The sequence below is a fragment of the Sciurus carolinensis genome, chromosome 3 (assembly GCF_902686445.1).
Source record: "Sciurus carolinensis chromosome 3, mSciCar1.2, whole genome shotgun sequence".
Lineage (NCBI taxonomy): Eukaryota > Metazoa > Chordata > Mammalia > Rodentia > Sciuridae > Sciurus > Sciurus carolinensis.
The window spans coordinates 171,506,899-171,527,136 of NC_062215.1; the positions used below are offsets into that span (position 1 = coordinate 171,506,899).

At 37.1% G+C, this 20,238-nt stretch overlaps 1 protein-coding gene across 5 annotated transcripts in view; it reads left to right on the forward strand.

The window, feature by feature from the left end:
* Positions 1–20,238, forward strand: part of Rhbdd1 (rhomboid domain containing 1) — a 127,726-nt gene that overhangs the window by 12,515 nt on the left and 94,973 nt on the right. For 4 of the 5 annotated variants that reach the window (XM_047547003.1, XM_047547001.1, XM_047547002.1 and 1 more), the window contains 2 exons: positions 11,776–12,291; positions 13,895–14,027. In XM_047547003.1, coding sequence (XP_047402959.1) covers positions 11,859–12,291; positions 13,895–14,027 — 566 coding nt within the window. In that variant the 5' untranslated portion in view covers positions 11,776–11,858. Of the gene's footprint in view, positions 1–1,202; positions 1,222–11,775; positions 12,292–13,894; positions 14,028–20,238 lie in introns of those variants that run through there. The other variant, XM_047547004.1, reaches the window with a different exon arrangement.

Sequence of the window (20,238 nt, forward strand, 5' to 3'; positions counted from 1 at the left end):
TTCTTGTTTTATTTTTTATTTCTGTACGCCTTTATCTTCCTCCTCAGTGGCAAGGACAGGAAAGAAGCCGAACTCTTCTGTTTAACCTTGTGTACTTTCTGCTTTGCCATACTCTGCCATATTCCTTCTCGGGTGAAATTGACTAACCTTTCCATGAACACTCCAAATCAATCTTAATGGTTATTGAATTTTGTTGAATCCATTGCTTACGACTGACTTATTCAGTCTTCACTCTTTCTTTTTTGGCTTAGGCATGTATTTCTATGGCAACCACCTTCCCATATTTAAACTTCTCTTTTCCCAGCTACCACCATAATTTTGCCTCAGTAATTTTTGTGTTTACAAAAATAAATTTTATGAAAATGCATGCAATTCAAATTCAGGATTTGAATCCAGAAATTGTAGTGACTCCAGAATACCCAATGTGACAGTATTAGGAGGTGAAACATTTGGGAAGTAATTAGATCATGAAGGCAGAACCCTTACAGTTGGAATTAGTGCTCTTATAAAAGAGACCTTAGAGATCTCTCTTGCCCTTTTCTCACTATTAGAGGATACAGCAAAAAAGACTGCATTCTGCACTCTGTTAGAGGTCTCTTACCAGCACCCAACCGTCCTGGTACATTGATCTCAGACTTGCGGCTTCCAGAACTGTGAGAAATAAACTTCTGTTGTTTGCAAGCCATCCAGTCTGTGTTCTATGTTATAGCAGCCTGAACTGAGGCATTTGCCAAAGGCAATATCTAACTTAAAATTTATTGTTCTACTTTGTTTCTTTTGGTAAGATCTGATTTTTCATAAAAGGAAATCATTTGCTTTTTAAATGGTAAATATCAAAATCTTCACACTTTTGATCACTTTTTTCTTGTTCATTGTTCTAATGAAATTTTATGTTTTATTATAAATAAAAGTTGAACTAAAATGAAGTAATTATTTTAGTTCCCTTTAGAATTAAAAAATATTCTCTCAAACTTCATCTTATTCTCCAAGAAGCATTGTGTGAAAGAAAAATAGCCGACATATTTTTATAAGAGTCTTTAATCTAGTGACTTAAGTTAAAAAATATTGGATGTGAAATAGAACATTGAACTATATTTCCTTTTCTCCCTCTAGATCATAACCTAGGATTTCAAAAGATTTTTGTTTAACTACTTATAGGCATTTGAAGCATTTTTTACATGCCATAGAAGTGGAGAATGTGGAATTTGCCTTTCTTGAGTGGTAAGAGGGCCAGGCTCCTGGGTCTTTCACATAGATAGTAGCAGTCATAGTTGCAGTTGTGAGAGGCAGAGAGTTTAAGGGCTTGACAGATAAGCAACACTGCCAGGTAGGGAGAATTGGATTCTAAAAGCCCAGTTAATGGGCATTGTCATCTTGAATTCTTATCTCTATATAAAAGATGGAATTTCTGTCTCAGTTTCGCACCAGAACCACTGAGATTTTCACTAAATTAGAACTTATTTTCAGAGTGGCGAATATGAAATATAAACTTAAAATATAAACTGTGGTATGTTTGTGAAATTTACTTAGGTGACCTCTGGTGGTTGGAGAGCCCATATGATTGCCCATCTATGGAGATGGCCTTGCTTACTTACTAAACACCTTGGACAGAGAAAGCTGAGATCTGACATTTCAACACCCCAAAGAGTAGAACTCTGTTGAGTTGCTTCTCATATGGGCAACTCTGTAGAGCATGCTTCAGAGTGGGTAGCAGGACAGATGACTTTCTTGGAAAGTGCTGGGTCGACCAGCTAGTACATAAGGTGTAATATTGTCTTCACAGGATCCTGAGAATTAAGTAAAGTGAAGCAAATTATACATAACTACTTTTAAACTGTAATACATAAATGTTTATTATTGGAAGGAGTGTAACTGTTGCAAGACCTTTCAATTTCTGGACCAAAGAGCTTGAAATTGATCAGACAATGAGAAGATTTAATATCAACTGGTATTTATATAGTTCTTATGTTTTAGTCATTGTTCTAGATATTTTTACCTGTATTAATCATCAGATATATGAAGCAGTCTTACCTTTTAGTGTCTGTTTTATGAACAGGGAAATTCATGTATAGGTTAGGAACTTACTAAAATACTACATATATATATATATATACACACATATATATGTATACATATACATGTATATGTATGTGTATATATATAAATGTACATATATACTACATATACATATATATATTTGTAGTGTATATATATATATATATACACACTAATATATATATATATACATACACACTAAAATTCTCTCTCTCTCTCTCTCTATATATATATATATATACACATCTTATAAGCAATTAAGCCAGGATTTATATCTGGGCCATTTATCTCCAGAATCCTTTCTGTTAACCATGATGTTATATTGATTCATTTGACGATGAAGCATAGAAAAGCACTTAATGCATTTTTTCAGGGGAAAGGTAAGATGATGAAATTAGATTTTAAGCAAATTGAGTCAGGAATTATGTTAAGTAGACTGGGAAAGAATGTAAGGTGCTAAAGGCTTGACTTGTTGTGGGGTCTGTTGCTGTATAACACATGAGGTTATTAATGGTTACTTGTCTAAAACATTATTCTTATGTCCATTTAGTTGTCTCAAATTCTACTCTCTGGAGTTCCTGTATTGTGCCTATATATGCCTTCCACCTGTGTGGCACTGATACTTATGTCAGGGTCTTATGAAAGACAATTGAACTTTGCCCACTAAGGGATGGAAAATTTTGTATTTGTATTCACTTTGGAAGATGGTGCATGCAGGACAAAAGAGGAACTATTGTGTCTTAAAGACGTTAATCTGCTCACTTAATATCACTTAAGATTTAGCCATTGGCATTAGAGTGATAGTCTAATGGGTATGTCAAGTGGGTGAGAGTTACTTAATGTGGTTATAATGATGAAGTATATGAGTTTGGAGATACATTGTAATAAAGATCTCAGCAGCCTTCAAAAGAAGAAAAGGCTCTTAATTCCCAATTTCTTGTGGAACAGAGTTCAACTTGTAGATATTTCCATGATTAGATAACTGGAATGTAATTACTGAAAGTGTCACAATATTCATAAAGACTAGATTCCCATTACCTTTATATAATTTGATTCCAGTTTTCATTTCTAATTCATGAAGTCAGTTTTTATCCATTTGGTTATCTTCATTCTTTTGTATCTGTACTTTTAATGTAAAATAAGAAAACAGCCTTACTCTGATACCCTTTGATCTTATCATGTAGCTCATGAAGCCACTTAACAGATTTAGATGGCCTGAAAATATTGTCATTTATGTGCAACTTGTCATCAAACCATTATGCTAGCTCACAAATATTCCACATTGTACCCCCAGGACTCCTTATTTACTAAGCAACTTAGGTAGGTGATGCATTCTGGTAAATTGAACATGGTGTAATGATGTGAAACTACACCATCTGCTGTAATATTTAATATTTAAATATTAATTCTTAAAAGTATGATTTACATGTTACTCATAAAACTGCTTTGCATATAGCAATGCTTTTTGGAATCCATTTATGTATTTAAAAAGAGAAAACAGATTTCTTTGCAAGTATTCAGTTAATGAATTCTTGTTTTTCACTAAATGTAAATGTATTTTATGCTATACCATTTTTTTATTTTCAAAAATATCTTGAAATTCTGCATTTTGTGATTGGAATATTTTGGAACTTAAGAAAGTTAATACCTTTTAGGAAAAATAAAATACTAAGTTTTATTGAAGAACAAAGGATTTTATTACTCTACTGAACCACAAGTTCTCATTCAATGGTTCTATATTAACAAATAGAGAACATATTCTAAAATGGAATAAAACTGTGCAGTGTTTTGTATATGTTTTGTCTGAGTTAATGTGCTGTTTGTTAAGCACTAATTTGTTGTTTAGTTCTTGCAATTCAAAAAGCAGAGTAAGTTTTTGTTTAGTGTAAATATTTGCCATTTCCATAGCATTTTTGCATTGTTTAGAGCACTAAAACACACTAACCCTGTTTCTTTCAAAATGATTTTACAGTATTTGTAGTCGAATGCTTTGACCTATGTCATGCATGTTATTGAAGTGCATTCACATCTTCACAGGGGAGTGGTAGTGCTACAGCTTAGTCAGTTTCTTTGTGGTTTCACCTTTCTAAAGCTTTCTTTTGATTTGAGCTTGTTAAAAATTTTGTTAGAGTCAGATAGACCAACAGACAGAGGAGAGTGCCAGAGGGAGAGAGGGGGAGAGGTGGGTGAGCATACCTACTCTTATCTGTGTGCCTATGAACATGTTTGTATTTATATTGTATTTGAAGCAATGCATATTTAAGCACTTTCTCAGTATTATTAGCCATTAGGGAAATGCAAATTAATATTACTTCATACTTATTAGGATGGCTATAATCAAAAAGATGGATAAAAAAAAACAAGTATTGTTGACAATGTGTGAAATCAGAGCCCTTATACACTGCCAGAAGGAAAGTAAAATGGCACAAAAATTGGAAAACAATTTCTTTGTACCTCGGAAAGTTAAATATAGAGTTGCCTCATGACCCAGTAATTCCACTAGTAAGTATACACCCAAGAGATCTGAAAACATGTTCATATACATGAATGTTTGTAGGAGCATTATTTATTATAGTCAAAAATGGAAACAACTGAAATTCTCATCAGGTAATGAATAGATAAATATGATATATATATGCAATGAAATATTGCTTGACTATAAAAAGATGAAATACTAATTAATATTTGTTACTGCATGCGTGGATGAACTTTGAAACATTATGCTAAGGAAAAGAAGCCAGACACAAGAAGATATGTGTTCTATGATTTCATTTGTATGAAATGTCCAGAAAAGGCAGATCCATAGAGATGGGAACCAGATTGATAGTTTTCAGGGGCTAAGGGATGGAAGGGCAGAGTGACTACTAATGGGTTTGGGATTCTTTTTGAGGTTATGAAAGTTCTGGAATTAGTACTGTCATGGTTGCACAACCTTGTGAACATACTAAGAACCACTGGGTTGTATTCTTTAAGAGAGTGTTTATCTCCATTTTTAAAAATCAAAGCTTAAGCATCTGGAAAGTCAGATATCAGAAAAGTACTGAACCTGAGTCATAGTAGTCCCTTGACAGGTACTTGCCAAATAACTTGAACAAACTTAAGTTTTCCCAATTTTCTTTGAAATTCAAAGCAAAAATTTAGTAAAGATTTGAAAAACAATCCCTAAAAGATGAACTTTTCCAGAAAACTGTAGTCCCCCTATGGTTTTTAGAGTGTATACTTAAAATACATGAAATTTAAATTTTCCAAAGGTATGAAAATATTAGTCAAGTCATGGCATTAATCTTTCTGAGATATGTAGCAATCCACCTTTTCTTAAGTTTTAAAGAAAAACCAATAAAATTTAAGATAATTTCAGTGAATAGGATTTGTTTGTGTTTATAGTAGTACTATAGAAGTCTTAGTCTTTGAACAGCATTTGATTACTCTCATTAAGATTCTGTGGTCTCTCTCTTTCTTATAAAATTAATTTGGTTAGTATCAGACACCAAATCAGGAATAGAATTTATAGATGGTGTATATTCTTGCAATTTAATAGTCTCAATTCTTATTGAACATTTAAATCTGAAAATTTGAGATATGTATTGCCTTGATAAGTGATAATGATGAAATATTTTCTGCTTCGTAAGTAGAATTGAAAACCACTGTAATTAGTTCCTTTTCCCTTTTTATTCCTTTTTTTCCCCCTTGAGACACATTGGTTTCCCAAGTTATGAATTCAGTTTCTTTTGTTTGTTCTAGCTGCTTAGTTTTCCTTATTACATACCTGTTTAATTTTTAATTTCTCATTATAAGTAAATATGGTTAATTTTCCTATCAATATTTCAAGAAATCTTTAATTTCTCCCTGCCACAAGCTTGATATAGTGCTGTCTAGTGTGTATTACTACATAATGAAAATGCTATTTTGTTTGTCAAATAGTTCTAGCAAAGCAACTTATCAGTACATTTTAAATGAATCAGTGTTTAGAGATAGCTCAAACACTGTTATAAACTGTTCTGAAACTAAAACTGCTAAGTGGAATAGTATATGCTAAGTGGAATGTATAGTACTATGGGAAAGCTTGTTAAAATTGCAGGAAAAATACTTAAATGTGAACATACTGGTATTCAGTTATTAATTAGTTTCATTTATCATAAGATGTAGACACATTAAAAATACTAATCATGAGTCATTTGGGAAGTACTTTTTAAGCATGGATCATATGCCAGTCACTGTGTATTTGTGTTGATCATGTGGTTGCTCCCGGTAACTATGGTAATCAGATTGAATAAGGCAATTCTTGCCCTCTGCCATATATGCTGCATTCATGAAAGTTCTCCAACCTGGGATCACCCATGTGCCTGGAGTATTGTCTGAGGTAGATGCTATCATGAAACAAGACCAGAGGTGGGCCAGGCACTGGTGTTCATGAGTGTATAGTTAAAGAGTTTGAACTTTATTCTCAAGGTATTGATAAACCATTGAAAGCTCACTACAGGGAAGTTCACATCAGTTTTATGCAAGGGTACTTAGCATCAGTGGTAAATGTTCCAGTGTTAGAGGAGAAGCAGAGAATCCAGTTAGAGCATTTGTTGTAATCAGAAAATTTATGCTGGTGGCTTAGATTACAGTTACTAGTAGTCTACAACTAGAAAAAGAAGCAGATTGATAAAAAATTGTTTGGAAGAATTTGATCAAATGAACAATTTGTATCTGATGTATTAGGTGTATTAGATTGAAGAATTTGTCCTGGATATTTGTACTAACACATACTGAAACCAATAGTCAAAACATCTTATCAGTTAAAAGGAAATAATTCTGATATAAGCAGTAAAAGAACACATTATATTAGTTAAGAGGAGATTTTTCTGATGTATATAGTAAAATGGAAATGTTCTAAAAATATCGTACCACATAAATTAGGCCAAATAAAAATCTAACACATCATGATGAACTCCTGTCTTGTTTCTGTGCTTTGTTTCACATTTGTTCCAATTGGACTTGATGTTTTGGGTATGCATGCCAAGAGGTGACAGGAAACAGAAATTGGGATTATTCTGATTAACCTGAGTATGCTAGAAAAAACAAGGAGTGTCTGAATATGTTTATATGCAGCCATGAATTGGAGTGAAGAACAAGACTGAAGTGCATGTTGCAAGATATTTTGCAATGTTTAGGCAGAAACAACTACCAACAGTTTCCCAATAACTAATAGTTGGTTTATGGGTAGACTCTACAATACCAGAAAGGGGTATTTTTTTTCTTCAGAGCATGGCCACATGATACATTTATTTTTATTTTTTATTTTTTGGTACCAGGGATTGAAGCCAGGGATGCTTAACTATTGAGCCACATCCCTAGCTCTTTGCTATATTTTATTTAGAGACAGGTCTCACCGAGTTGCTTAGGGCCTCACTAAGTTGCTGAGGCTGGCTTTGAACTTGTGATCCATTGTTTCAGCTTCTTGAGCCGCTGGGATTACGGGCATGTGCCACCACATCCTTCTGATACCTCATTTTGTGACTAGTATATACTCATATACTCATATACTAGTAGAGCAGAGTATGAGTATAGACTCATATACAGCAGCATTTACTAGTATACTATACTGAATTGCAGGGTCAAGGTGTTTAATTGATCCAGAGAATTAACAAAGCTTGATGGATGGAATTTAGAGATAGGAAAGTGATGAGGGTGAAGGACTTGCAAGGACAATTTCCACATCTCTGATGTGAATAACTTGATAAGTGGAGATTTCTTGTCGTGAGGTGGGGAATGAGAGGAGAAGCAGATTTGGAAAGGGTGTGGTCCAGTGCCCATTTTGGGGCATATTGAGTCTGGGGTAGGGAATGTGTGTGGGGATGCAGGGAGTGCTGTGCCTAGCCTGCTGGTCCTTGAGCTGTGTGTGGTACAAGTTGCTTCCAAAACCAAATAGATGGCATAGGTTTCCAGTGCCTAGATATGTGGCTATCACTTATTATTCCTTTGTGGTCTGTGTGAGTACAACACAGCACTCAAAACATTTCTGTGAATTTGATGAGTAGGACATTAACAATATTTGTTATGTAGTCAGTGCTCACTTTTTGTGGTGTTTTCCATGGTGTTCTAGGATTATGCCTGTCTTGCCCACAAGGTCAGGTTACAGATTGAATCTTCACATTGACCAGTCAGATTCTCTAAATATCCAGTGACAGGATGACTAATGTGTCATCAAACAGGAAACTGTCCTATTGACTTGTGAAATAGGACTGATTTATCTTTACTACTTAAAATACTCAAATCTTACATTCTACCTATTCACTACTCTAGTGGCCTTTGTGAAAATGCAGCCTAAAAGATACTATGTTTTTCTGACTTTTACTATGGTTATATCTGTTTTTGCATGCAATTGCTGAAGATTCAGAATACATAATATGATTTGTCTTTTGACTTACTGCAACCAGTGTTTTTTTTTTTTTGTTTTTTTTTTTTTTTAATTTTCTTAACACATACAAATTGTCATTCAAGGGCTGGGATTTTAAATATTTTGTTCTTTGTTGTACCTCCAATGCCTGATATAGGGACTGGCATGCATTTAGCACTTGATAATACTTAATTATATAGAGGAGTAAAAGAAAGAAGGGCTGAATCATCATTCTGTGGGAAAGGATAATTCACTTTTCAGAAACCAAGACATCAGGCAGACTATAGTCTTCCTGTAAGATTAAGTTCCTGAAATCTGCAGAGAAATCAAGTCTGAAAAATATAAAACTGGGAATCATATAATAAAAATAATAAGAGAAACCCTGAGAGTGAAAGTCCACAGAGTGCAGGTGAAAGGGGATAGAGAAAAAGTGAACAACAGGGAAAGGTGGATTGGAAGGAGAGAGGCTGCAGCAGACAGCGAGGTGTCCAGTGGAGCAGGGGCAGTCAGCTTGCAAGGAATGAGCTGGGAGGTGAGTGGGATGCACATGGAAGGAGACTGGTTGTGGCCAGAAGTAAGGAAAGTGATGTGGGCCTGGGTGCACAGCGGAGGAAGGACTGGGGAAGTTCCATCCTTTGTTTATGCCCTTCAATACCATGATTCAAATTAAGGGGGACTTACCTATCTATGGTCTGGTTTTTTTTTTTTTTTTTTTTTTTTTTTTTTTGTGTGTGTGTGTGTGTGTGTGTGTGTGTGTGTTTCTGGTTTTTAGGAACTGAACCTGGAGACACTCAACCCCTGAGCTACATTCCCAGCCCTTTTAATTTTTCATTGTGAGGCAGAGCCTCACTAAGTTCTTCAGACTGGCCTGGAACTTGGGATCTGCACACCTCAACCTGTGATTATTTACATGCTTCCATTGTCTGCCCTAGGTGTGGGTGGAAGGGAAGCTTTTTATTAAGCAAAGATATAATTAGTTTTGATTTTATGTTATAAATAGCTCAGCACCCATAGGAGCCTGTTTGTGCCAATGTTGAAAGGTTTATTTTGTGATTTCTTTCTCTCTTTTTCTGTAGTGGGAATTGAACTCAGGCACTCTAGCACTGAGCCACATATTAGCCATTTTTATGTATTTTGAAACAGGGTCTCACCGAGCTGCCAAGGCTGTCCTCAAACTTGTGATCCTCCTACCTCAGCCTCCTGAATCTTTCAGATCATAGGCTTATGCTACTGTGCACAGCTATTTTGTGATTTCTTGTAAGCTGGTTATTTAATGATCATGGCCCTGTTTTTTCATTACTCCTTTATAAATAATGATATATTCAAATATATGTGTTTTACATATATAAGGTGTGTGTGTGTGTGTGTGTGTATGACATGTGAAATTATTTAGGGGGATTGCATAGGAGTCAGTAGCTAGAGAATTAAATGTTGACCTGAGTCCCAATGTGAAAAAAGTCCATTTCTCTGATATTATTTAGGAGCTTCTCAGTTGAAAATTCATTAAATTTCTCTAATTTATGAGAATGCTACAGAGCTAATATAATAACAAGCCCATGGCAGTAAAGAAACTTGTGTGTCATAGTAATGGGTGTGTATATACACATGCACACATACACACTTTTGTATGCAGTTTTTTAGGGGTCATTACTTTGGGTGTGATGCTGATAAAAATCCACATTTGAGCCTTATTAAAATTCTGCCGTTTGCAAGGGAACTAATTTTCACATAAGTGGTACACTTTATAAAAGCAAAGATAATAGCTATTATTTATTTAGCACTTTGGAGTATGTTGCAGTAATCCTGGGAGGAGGAGGTATTATTCCTGAAGTGGAGAAATTAAAGTTCGGAAAGTTTAAGTGACTTCTAGGTCAGAGAACTATTAAGTGGGAGAATCTTGCCCTTTATTACTCTAAAACCCACTTATTATTCACTGTGCTAAGTTAGAATCCTTAGGGTGTTAGAGTGAGTTCCTTGGGGTTGGGGCCAAGAAATCTCCATAAGAAAGCACAGATCAGTAAATGAGAAGCTTTCAACATCCTTTCCCCTATTCTGCTGTTGATATCTACACCTGACCTTTATCTTTCCATTAAGAGGAAAAGGCCCTTCCCTTTTAATTTGATTTGTTTCTCTTTATCTATCTCTTGCACCTTTAGTCTGTCTCTCCCTTTCTTGTTACTAGCTTCTCGTGAACCTTCTTCAAAGTAAATATTCTGTATTAGTTAGTAATTGCTGCAAAACCGATCATTCCAAAACTTGACGTAAAGTGAGTACCACTTATTTATTTCACTGTTCAGTGGGTCAACAAATAGGTTGGACTCCACTGGAGTTACTTATGCATCTGTGGTCAGCTGGACAGCTTTGTTAGTGGAGTTTAGGTGCCCAGTGGCCAGGACCATTAGGTGACTGGAACATGTCTTTCTTTCATCATTTAGCCAACCTGCCCACCCTTGTTCACATGCTTGAAAAAGGTTCAAGAAAGAAAAGCCTACAGAGCCTCTTGAGATCTAGCCTCAGAGTTCACGTAGTATTCCTCCACTCCAACTCCCCTACGGGGAAAACTTTCTGTCAGCAAAACGTGTCACCGTGCCAGCCCCAGCTCAGAGGGTGGGAAGAGTCTGTTGAACCATGGAACTCCTATTGCTAGCTCCAGTTCACCCTTTAAGAGTGTGTAGTCCTGTCACCACCTTGGTCAGAATTGGGTTGTACCTGGGCCCTGAGCTCCGTCTCTCTTTGTGCTTAGAGCATGTGTGGCGATTGTTAGTTTACCTTTTAGTGGAAAGCAAGTTCCTTAAAGACGAGAACTGTTTCATTCAAGGATTTGGCATATAGTAGATAACTTAAAAATTCAATTTTTTGTGTGAAAATAAAATATTTAAGAAGTTGATATCTGGCAGGATAGAACATAATGTATGCTTGAATCTTAAAACCTGCTTGTTGACATCTTGAGTATTTCTTAAAAAAAAAAAAAAAAAAAAAGGGAAGGGTAAAACTTCCTGGCCCAGGATTCTTAGTAAAATATTATTTAATATTTTATTTATTATCTTAATAGGCTTTTCATTAGGTTACAAGTTGTTTTTTTCTTAACAAGGAAGACAAGTGATAATTTCGTGGTTTGTTTGTCAGAAAAGCATACCTGTCCATTAACTAGTCCATTGGAATCTGGGATAACATTTCTATGGTAGGAGGCAAAATGAAGGAAGTCAGTCAGCTCTGGGAAACACAGTATTTCTGTTAGAATAGGAGGTAGGATATACCCAATGTGAGCTTTAAGAGAATGTCTTATCAATGTACCCATTCTTAATTGATGAATTTTCACATGTATTATGTTTTAGGTTCAGCTGTCTGTACACCTCCCCATTTTCCTAAAATCTGACCATATTTCCTCATCACTGGGCTGTTTTCCTGATATATAACCATGCAGCGAAGATCAAGAGGGTCTAATATGGGGCTCATTTTGCTCCTTTCTCAAATCTTCCAAGTTGGGATCAACAATATTCCACCTGTCACTCTAGCAACTTTGGTTCTCAACATCTGGTTCTTCTTGAATCCTATGAAGCCACTGTATAATTCCTGCCTTAGCGTGGAGAAGTGTTACCAGCAAAAAGACTGGCAACGTTTACTGCTTTCTCCCTTCCACCATGCTGATGATTGGCATTTGTATTTCAATATGGCGTCCATGCTCTGGAAAGGAGTAAAACTGGAGAGAAGACTGGGAAGTAGATGGTTTGCCTATATCATCACTACCTTCTCTCTACTCACTGGGGTGGTATATTTGCTCTTGCAATTTGCTTCTGCTGAATTTATGGATGAGCCTGACTACAGAAGAAGCTGTGCTGTGGGTTTCTCAGGTAAGGCAGACAAATTTCTGAGGTAGTAGGCATGAAGACAATGAAGGTTATAAGGGTTGCTATGCCTGCATCTTGAAGAGCAGGCTGATTGGAGCACAGGAGGGACATTATTTTTGCTGTAACCGTAACATGTTGCATCATGTACTCTTGGTCAGTTCGGACCAGGACTTGCTGGAAGGTGGTTTTGTAGGAGCTGTAGTGCTGGAACATGCACTTGCCCCATCATGGCAGAGCCACAGAAGGACCCACAGATACATTTGTGATAGGGAGATCCCAAAAAAAGATGAGGGCTGGGGATATAGCTCACATACAGAAGGCCCTGGGTTCAATCCCCAGCACCGCAAAAAAATAAAGATGAGTGTGCCTGTGAAGCAGGTTCACTGTGCACTGGTTACCACCTTGGCTGAGTCTGGTGAGGCAGAACACACCCATATGCAACAGACTGCATGAAGCAAATGTATTACTTACAGATGGGCAGCGAGGGACAACAGAAGCCTGGGATTCATTGTGAGCTGGTTCTCCAAGGCTCAGAAAACTGCCCAGGGCAGAGTCTTGATTGTATGTGCTCCTCTTGTACCTCAGATGGGTTATATACCTGACAACCATGAGTTACTGAGCAAAGCTTTGAAGGACATTCTGAGATAGATAAAGGGTTCCCCTTTATCTCAGGAGGTTTCATTTAGCACATTCCAGTTATTTTGGAGAGCTGCAAGCAAGAAAGGAGGATCATTAACAGTCCTAGGCCACCAGGAGATCTGTTGTGCATGTGCCTCTCAATTTCATTAAAATAAGTGTGCCACACCCTTACATGACATGCACACCATGTTTTAGGAGCCATGATAGTCACTCTACATAATCTGTCCTCTTTAATTCACACAGAAGATCCATTAGGGAGGTGGCATCTTCTTGATACTGTAGTTGAGAAAGCTAAGACCCTGAAAATTGAGATAACTAGCTCAAGGCTACACAGTAAGTGTTTGAAATCAGCTTGCATGACTTCAGCCATGTGGCCTTTGTCTTTCCTCCTCATTGCAGGTATTTCGTGAAACTGAAATTTCCTTCAGGACTCACAGTAGGTGTTTTAAATATTAGCATGTGAAGGGAAGGAAAGAAATCATCAAACAAGGAAATCTAATGCTTCCTTGTACTTTCCCTGCCATCCTTCCCCCTTCCTTCTAAAATGTATCCTTATTTATCTAACTGGGAGAAGAAAGAAAATATACTGTGCTGTCAACATGTCTTTTCATAGAGATTAGGAAAAATGCACATTACTAGTAATCTTTCTATTGAGTTAAAATTCAGATAGTATAAAATTATCTGTATTACAGTGTACAATTCAGTGGCATTTCATACCATTTCTGGTGTCTTATTCTCATTTTATGTATTATGTACTTAGTAGCACACTAAAGGCCCATCAAAGGGGTGCCTGCCTTGAACATTGTCTTTTTAACAAAAGCTGGGTTATAAGGAGTAGAAGGTTATGTTTCAAGAGCATGAAGTTAGATGTACTGAATAATCATTGTCACATTTAATTAATTTTCTTTGTAAATGTTCATTCCACGTTTAAATTGTTGATATCTTTGTGTTCTCTATTTTCTTTTAGGAGTTTTGTTTGCCTTAAAAGTTCTTAACAATCATTATTGCCCTGGAGGCTTTGTGAACATTTTGGGCTTTCCTGTACCCAACAGATTTGCTTGTTGGGCAGAACTTGTGGCTATTCATTTCTTCTCACCAGGGTAAGTGTTTACTCTTAGGGAATAAAGTAAAGAAAGAATGGAGAAAGAATTGTAATAGTGATGAAGTAAAAGTGTTTTTGCAGTGAAGTTTATTTATGAACTATAAAGACAGAATTGAGTTTAATGGTTTTAATATCAACGATTCCTAGGTTTAAATCTTGTCAACTACTGAGTTGTGTCATTTTGGGGTACTTGTGTTAACTGAGATTCAGTTTCCTTAACTTTTAAGTAGGCATAAGAGACCTAATATACAGATTTGAGGATCAATATTATCAGCCAATCAAGAGTTAATTCTAATAATCATGTTCAAAAGAGGTACATAGAAATCACATAATCAAAAAGATAAGAAAGCCCACCAGGTGTATTGGTCTAATTTTTTTTTTAATTACCAAGACAGTTCATAGCTATGTTAACATTTACTCTTGGTCAATCTGGACTCGGACTTGGAAGGTGGTTTTGTTAACATAGCTATAAATTATCTTGGTAATAGGACCCTTTAACAGAAGGCTTTACTCAGAATGCCATGTATAATAAAGATCGACTCTGAAGTGTTTTGAGTAAGAGAAAGCATGAGGCCTGGTTTCCTGTCGTTTGGTGTCACTGTGGCTGCCTCAGAGGCATCTCCATGAAACCTGTGGGCTCTGAGAGCAGTTTCAGATGTGCTGATCCAGATGAGTCCTTTCCTGTACAGAGGAGAACCCAGAGACGTGGAGGTGAAGTCTCACGGTGGACTCAAGACTGCTGGTGATCTGGGCCTCCTGACTCCTGCCCATTCATGCTGTACTTGTCTCCCCACGCTTGGTTCTTTCTCTGTTTTCTGTGTAGAAAGGGATGAGTTGCATTATTTTTTCATCTCTTCCGGTTTTACTTCATTTAATCTATATTATACAACTGGAAACACATGGTTGGTTGGTTTATTTTTTACTCTGGGGACCTGACAGTGTTTGAAGAATCAGGAATATTCAGAAAGGAGGAGTTTTGTTTTGTTTTTGCTTCTCTCCTTTCCCCACAGGAGTTTTACTTAGGTTTTGATTTATGTGTCTGTGTTGGGTGTCATACTTTTTTTGAGAATATTCTCACTGGGCTGTGTGTCAGGCCAGTAACCTCGACTCCCTCTTAAATGCTAATTTCTCATCATGGGCAGCCATTGGCAGCTGGTGTATAAATGGCAGTGATGTGGCACTGAACACCACTCATTTACAATTGTATTGTTACTTGTGACAGTTCAACGAAAAAAGCCTAACAAATCTTCAAAGTTTTCTTTGAAAAGGGGTCCAGTGATGTCTGTCCCTTATCTGAACAGCCCTCTCTATACCTTGTCACTCACAGCTCCCTCACTTGCTTGATGTGACTTGGTTCTCTATGTAGATGATAGGCTCGTCTATGTGACTGGCAACACCCAACATTCATATGAAAATCACTCCCTCTGGTACTTGAACTTTTATACTATAATGAATCCACTGAATAACAGAGCCTTTAATATTCTCATGCAACTATTTCATCATGCATTTTCTTTTTCTTTTAGGGTCCCTTTACATGCAAAAAGTATGGTTGTATTTTTGTCTAATATGCTTATTCTTATGTGGAGGGATCTGATATTCTGTGCATGAGAATTAAATACAATTTCTTGTCTTTGAAGTTTGAAAGAACAAATCTTGGTTTTTAAGATTTTACTGCTTCGAATGATCAACTTCTAATATCCAAGCATCTACTTATGCATGTGTCCAAATAAAGGCTAAACTAAACACTAGTCCAGGGAACCTAAGAAGCCAGTGCTTCTTTGAGATGAATCTTGGCAGACTGGAAGAAACCAGAGTTCTCATTGCTTTGCATTGTTTTCTCTTGGTGGTTGTCAATTACAATTTTCACTGGGGAAACACTGTAAATCCTTAGTACAAAGCCTACTTTTCTCATACAACTATATGGGCTGCCCTTTGGGAGGAAAAAAAAAAAAAATCTGCCAAAGCAAACATTTGGTGGACCTGTATGTTTCATGAAAGCCATGGAATTGGTCATTTCTCCCAATTACAAAGTTTTATGAGGGCAAAGCACTCTGAATAGGTACTGCGAGGGGTGGAGTTGACCACCAAAGTGCTCCTGTGTGTCCTTATTTCAGTGATTGCTCAGCCTCACTCTTTTCATTTGCCTTCATGTCCAGTGACCCTGTGGGATGACTGTGTTTGAAGAATTGTCCCTGCTTCTCAGGTGGTCCCGAAGCTACTTGAGGAGGCTGCCTCCTGAGTAGACTGGGCTTCCTTCCCATCTCTCACCCCACCAACATTCTGTTGATGGAAGGAAGTGGGGTCTGATACTAAGATTTGTTTGCTAGTTCAAATTATGAACCTCTTTAATTTCTCATATGAGCCTTAGGCTATCTAGGCAAAACACTGAAGCTCAGAGAAATGAATGTCACCAAAAGTAAGATAGCCACTCAGTGACCTTGCTAGAGGATAGTGGCCAAGTTGTGAGAGGATCAGGACGCACGTACTAGCCAAGGGATCACAGGCGAATCATATGTCTTTCCCAAGCCTCATTTTCTTCATCTCTAAAATGGCAATATCTCTTACCTCTCTGTTTAATAAGTTACTTTTAAAGGGTTAAAGAGGTAATTCATATCAAAGGACTTTGTAAATTGAAAAAAAAAAGGTGTTTAATCCAAATTTTGAAATAAACCACTGGAAGTGTGCAATGTTCCTAAAAGGAACATACCTCATTTCTTTTTCTTTTTAAAATTAATAAAATAAAGTCAACTCTTATTTAATCTTGTTTGCTTGAGTTCTACTCCCCACTCCCTCTTCTCCTGTGTGATTTTTACATCCTGAATGACAGCATTCTAAAAATGCCCCTAAGCCACTCACAAACACTAATTAAGCAGGCCACGACTGCATTTGGGCCCTGGGAGATTCTTTGGAATAATATGGTAGTTCTGAAAACATTAACCCCTTGGCTTTGGGTACTGCTTCACTGCTAATGTTTGACAAGAGTAATTACTTTGACCCTACTAAAAACTTGGTTAGATTGAGCAAATGGGAGAAAAATATATTTAATAGGGTTTTTTTTTTTTTTTTGCTCGTTTCCATTTTTTTATTATAAAAATTTTCAAACATAAAGCAAAGTAACAATTATTTGATAGTAAATTTTTATCATAATAGCTTTACCACTAAAAACTTAAGTGGGAAAAAAGCATGCATGTTCTAAAAATAAAGATATCCTTTTATATAACCCCATTACTTTTGTCATTCTAAGAAAAGTAGCAGTGATTTCCCAATGTTGTCTAGTGTCCATATTAAAATTTTTTTGCAGTTTAAATGTCTTTTAGATTTTTTTTTTTTTTTTTGCAGCCAAGGAGGACCAGGATCCAAGTTTCACATATTATATTTAATTATTACATTTCTTTGTCCTCCTTTAGAACAGTTCTTCCCCCTGTTCCTTCTTATTTTTGTATGACATTGACATTTGGAAAACATCCGATGTCCTGTTTTATAGTATGTTACCATGTCTTTGCTTGTTTCTTTAGGGAGTTAACTTGTCCCTCTAGCCCCTGCATTTCTGGAAATTCAAATTAGGTCTAAAGTCTTGATCAGATTCAGATTAAACTGGTTTCTTTGGCAAGAATACTACAAAGGGAGGGCTGGGGAAGTAGCTGAGTGGCAAAAAGCTTGTCTAGTATGCACAAGGCCCTGGGTTCCATCCTTAATATCACCCCCTTCCACCCCCCCCCCCCCAAAAAAAAGGCAATTCCAGAGAGGTGATGGGGCATCACAGCAGGTAGGACATAAAAGCCAGGTTGTGCCCCCAACGCCATTGCTGGGAGTGGCCGGATTTGCCCAGGGCTCACTGTGGCTGACAGAGCCTGCAAGATGTTTCATGGAATCCCAGCCTCTCTGGGCATGGGAGCCCCTGGGAACGAGCCAGAGCTGAATGAGGAAGTGAAGTTGTACAGGAATGCCCAGGAGAGGGAGAAGCGCGACAACATGGCGGAGTTGTTTGCAGTAGTGAAGACAGTGCAGGCACTGGGAAAAGCATTCGTCAAGGACTGTGTCACTCCCACAAGTGCACTGCACCCTGCTCTCAGCTCCTGGTCTGGTACAAAGCTGCCTTCTGGCAGGTTCAAGGCTCAAGTCAATTCCATTGATGAATTCTGCCCCAAGTGCCGCCTGGACTGCCCACTCTCTTTGGAGAAGGCCAAGGAGGACAGGTCCACCACCATTAAGGAGAAGAAGGGTCACCTCAGTTGCTGCATTTCCTCTCTCTTCATCACAGTCGTGGACTAACTGCACTTGGAGGTCCTCACCATGGAGGAGATCCAACCCAACCTGTGAGAGCTGATGGAGACCATGCACTGCATGAGCCATCTGCCCCCAGACTTCGAGGACTGCCAGTCAGCCGATGGCTACCCCCAGTGGCTTGTTGGCATCTGAGGAGCTGAATGACTCCCAGGTATGCCAGATGCTCTTCAGTCTGGAGTTTGCCTACAGCGCCTTTAACCGCTTCCTGCACACCCAAGCCTCAGTGTGGCCGATGGGGGATGGGGTGTGGCTCCCTGAGGACAATTCCTCACTCGCTCTGGCCACACCCACCCTGGACATTTTCCTGAGACTTGATGTCCAGGACTCATACCCAATAAAGATGCTGTGAGCAAGGCCAAAGGGACAAAGAGTTGCAATTAGCAAGCAGTCTGTGGAGTGATACATGAACATCATTAGGTGGGTAGCTATTCCCCATAACTTTGCCTTTTGGTTTTAGTATGTGTCAGTGACGGTCCTTGTCTGAATTGGTTATTTCAAAGAGATTTGTGAAGGATCATTTTCTGATTCCATTATTCTTTTTCTTTCTTTTCTTAAAAATTTTTTTAGTTGTAAGTGGATCTTTTATTTATTTATATGTGGTGCTGAGTATCGAACCCAGGGCCTCACACATGCCAGGAAGTGCTCTACATTGAGCCATAACTCCAGCCCAGATTCTGTTATTCTTTCTATGTGTCAGTTTCCTCCTCTTTTAAGTGATGGAAATAATAATTCCTCCTTTACAAAGTTGTTACAGTGATGATGTGACATAATATATTAAAGAACTTAGTGTTTCTTGACATGTAGAAATTTCCAAAACATGAGAATTATTTTGGTTGTGACCCATAAACTTTCAGCTGAGCCTTTGGAACCTTTCTCCTTTTTTATGTACTTGTTCCTTTTTTATTTCCTCAACCACTGTACTAGATCTAGTTTTAGTCTTCGGTTTCTTCTCTATGTCACTAAATTAACCAGATGTTTGCTACTAGTATCTCAAATCTTTGCACTATCTCTTGAAATTGATAAATAGAAAGTTTTAAATTCTTTACTATGAGTTACTCAAATACCAGCTGGTTTAAGAGAGAGCCAAATATATAAGTTTCAGCAGTCAGGTTTTCCAGTTCACACTCTAAACCAGTGGTTCCTTAACTTTTGGGTCATAGACCAATTTAAGTTTTAAAAATTATTGAGAATACCAAAGAATTTTTATCTACAGGAACTATGCCTATAAATATTTGCTGTATCTAAGATTAAAACAGTATTTTAAAGAAATTAATATTTATCAAATGAACAAATTCATAACATTTATTAAAATTCACTTAAAATGACAGTAATAAGCTCACTAAGGGTTGACATATAAGTATTTATGAAAAGTAAGTGTATGGTAGTACCTCTGTCCACAGGGAATACATTTCAAGACCCCCAGGGGATGCCTAAAACTGCTAATAATACTGAAGCCTGTATGTACTATGCCTTTTTCCCTTGACAAAGTTTAACTTTATCAAAAAAGAAAAGTTTATAAAAAGTAAACTTTGATAAAGTTTAATTTATAAATTAAACATTGTAAGAGATTAACAATAATTAATAATAAAATAGAATAATTATAACAATATACTATAATAAAATTTATATGAATGTGGTTCCTCTCCCACTCCTTCCCACCCATCCTCCTTTCCTCCTGACTTTCAGTCTCGGAGTGCCTTAGTCATTTCGGCAGATTGTTGCAGAGTTGCAGTGCTTATATTCAGGTCAAAGCACAAGAGCAGTAATGGTAGTCCTGGTGATAGTTCAGTTTTTTGAAGGTTAGTTCCATTGTTGAATCTGAAACCATATCAGTGAGTCATTCCATGTTCTGAAAGCTTAAAATTCATTGGTCTGTCTTGAACTTGGAAGGAATCTTTCTCCCATGTATGATGGTCTAATAT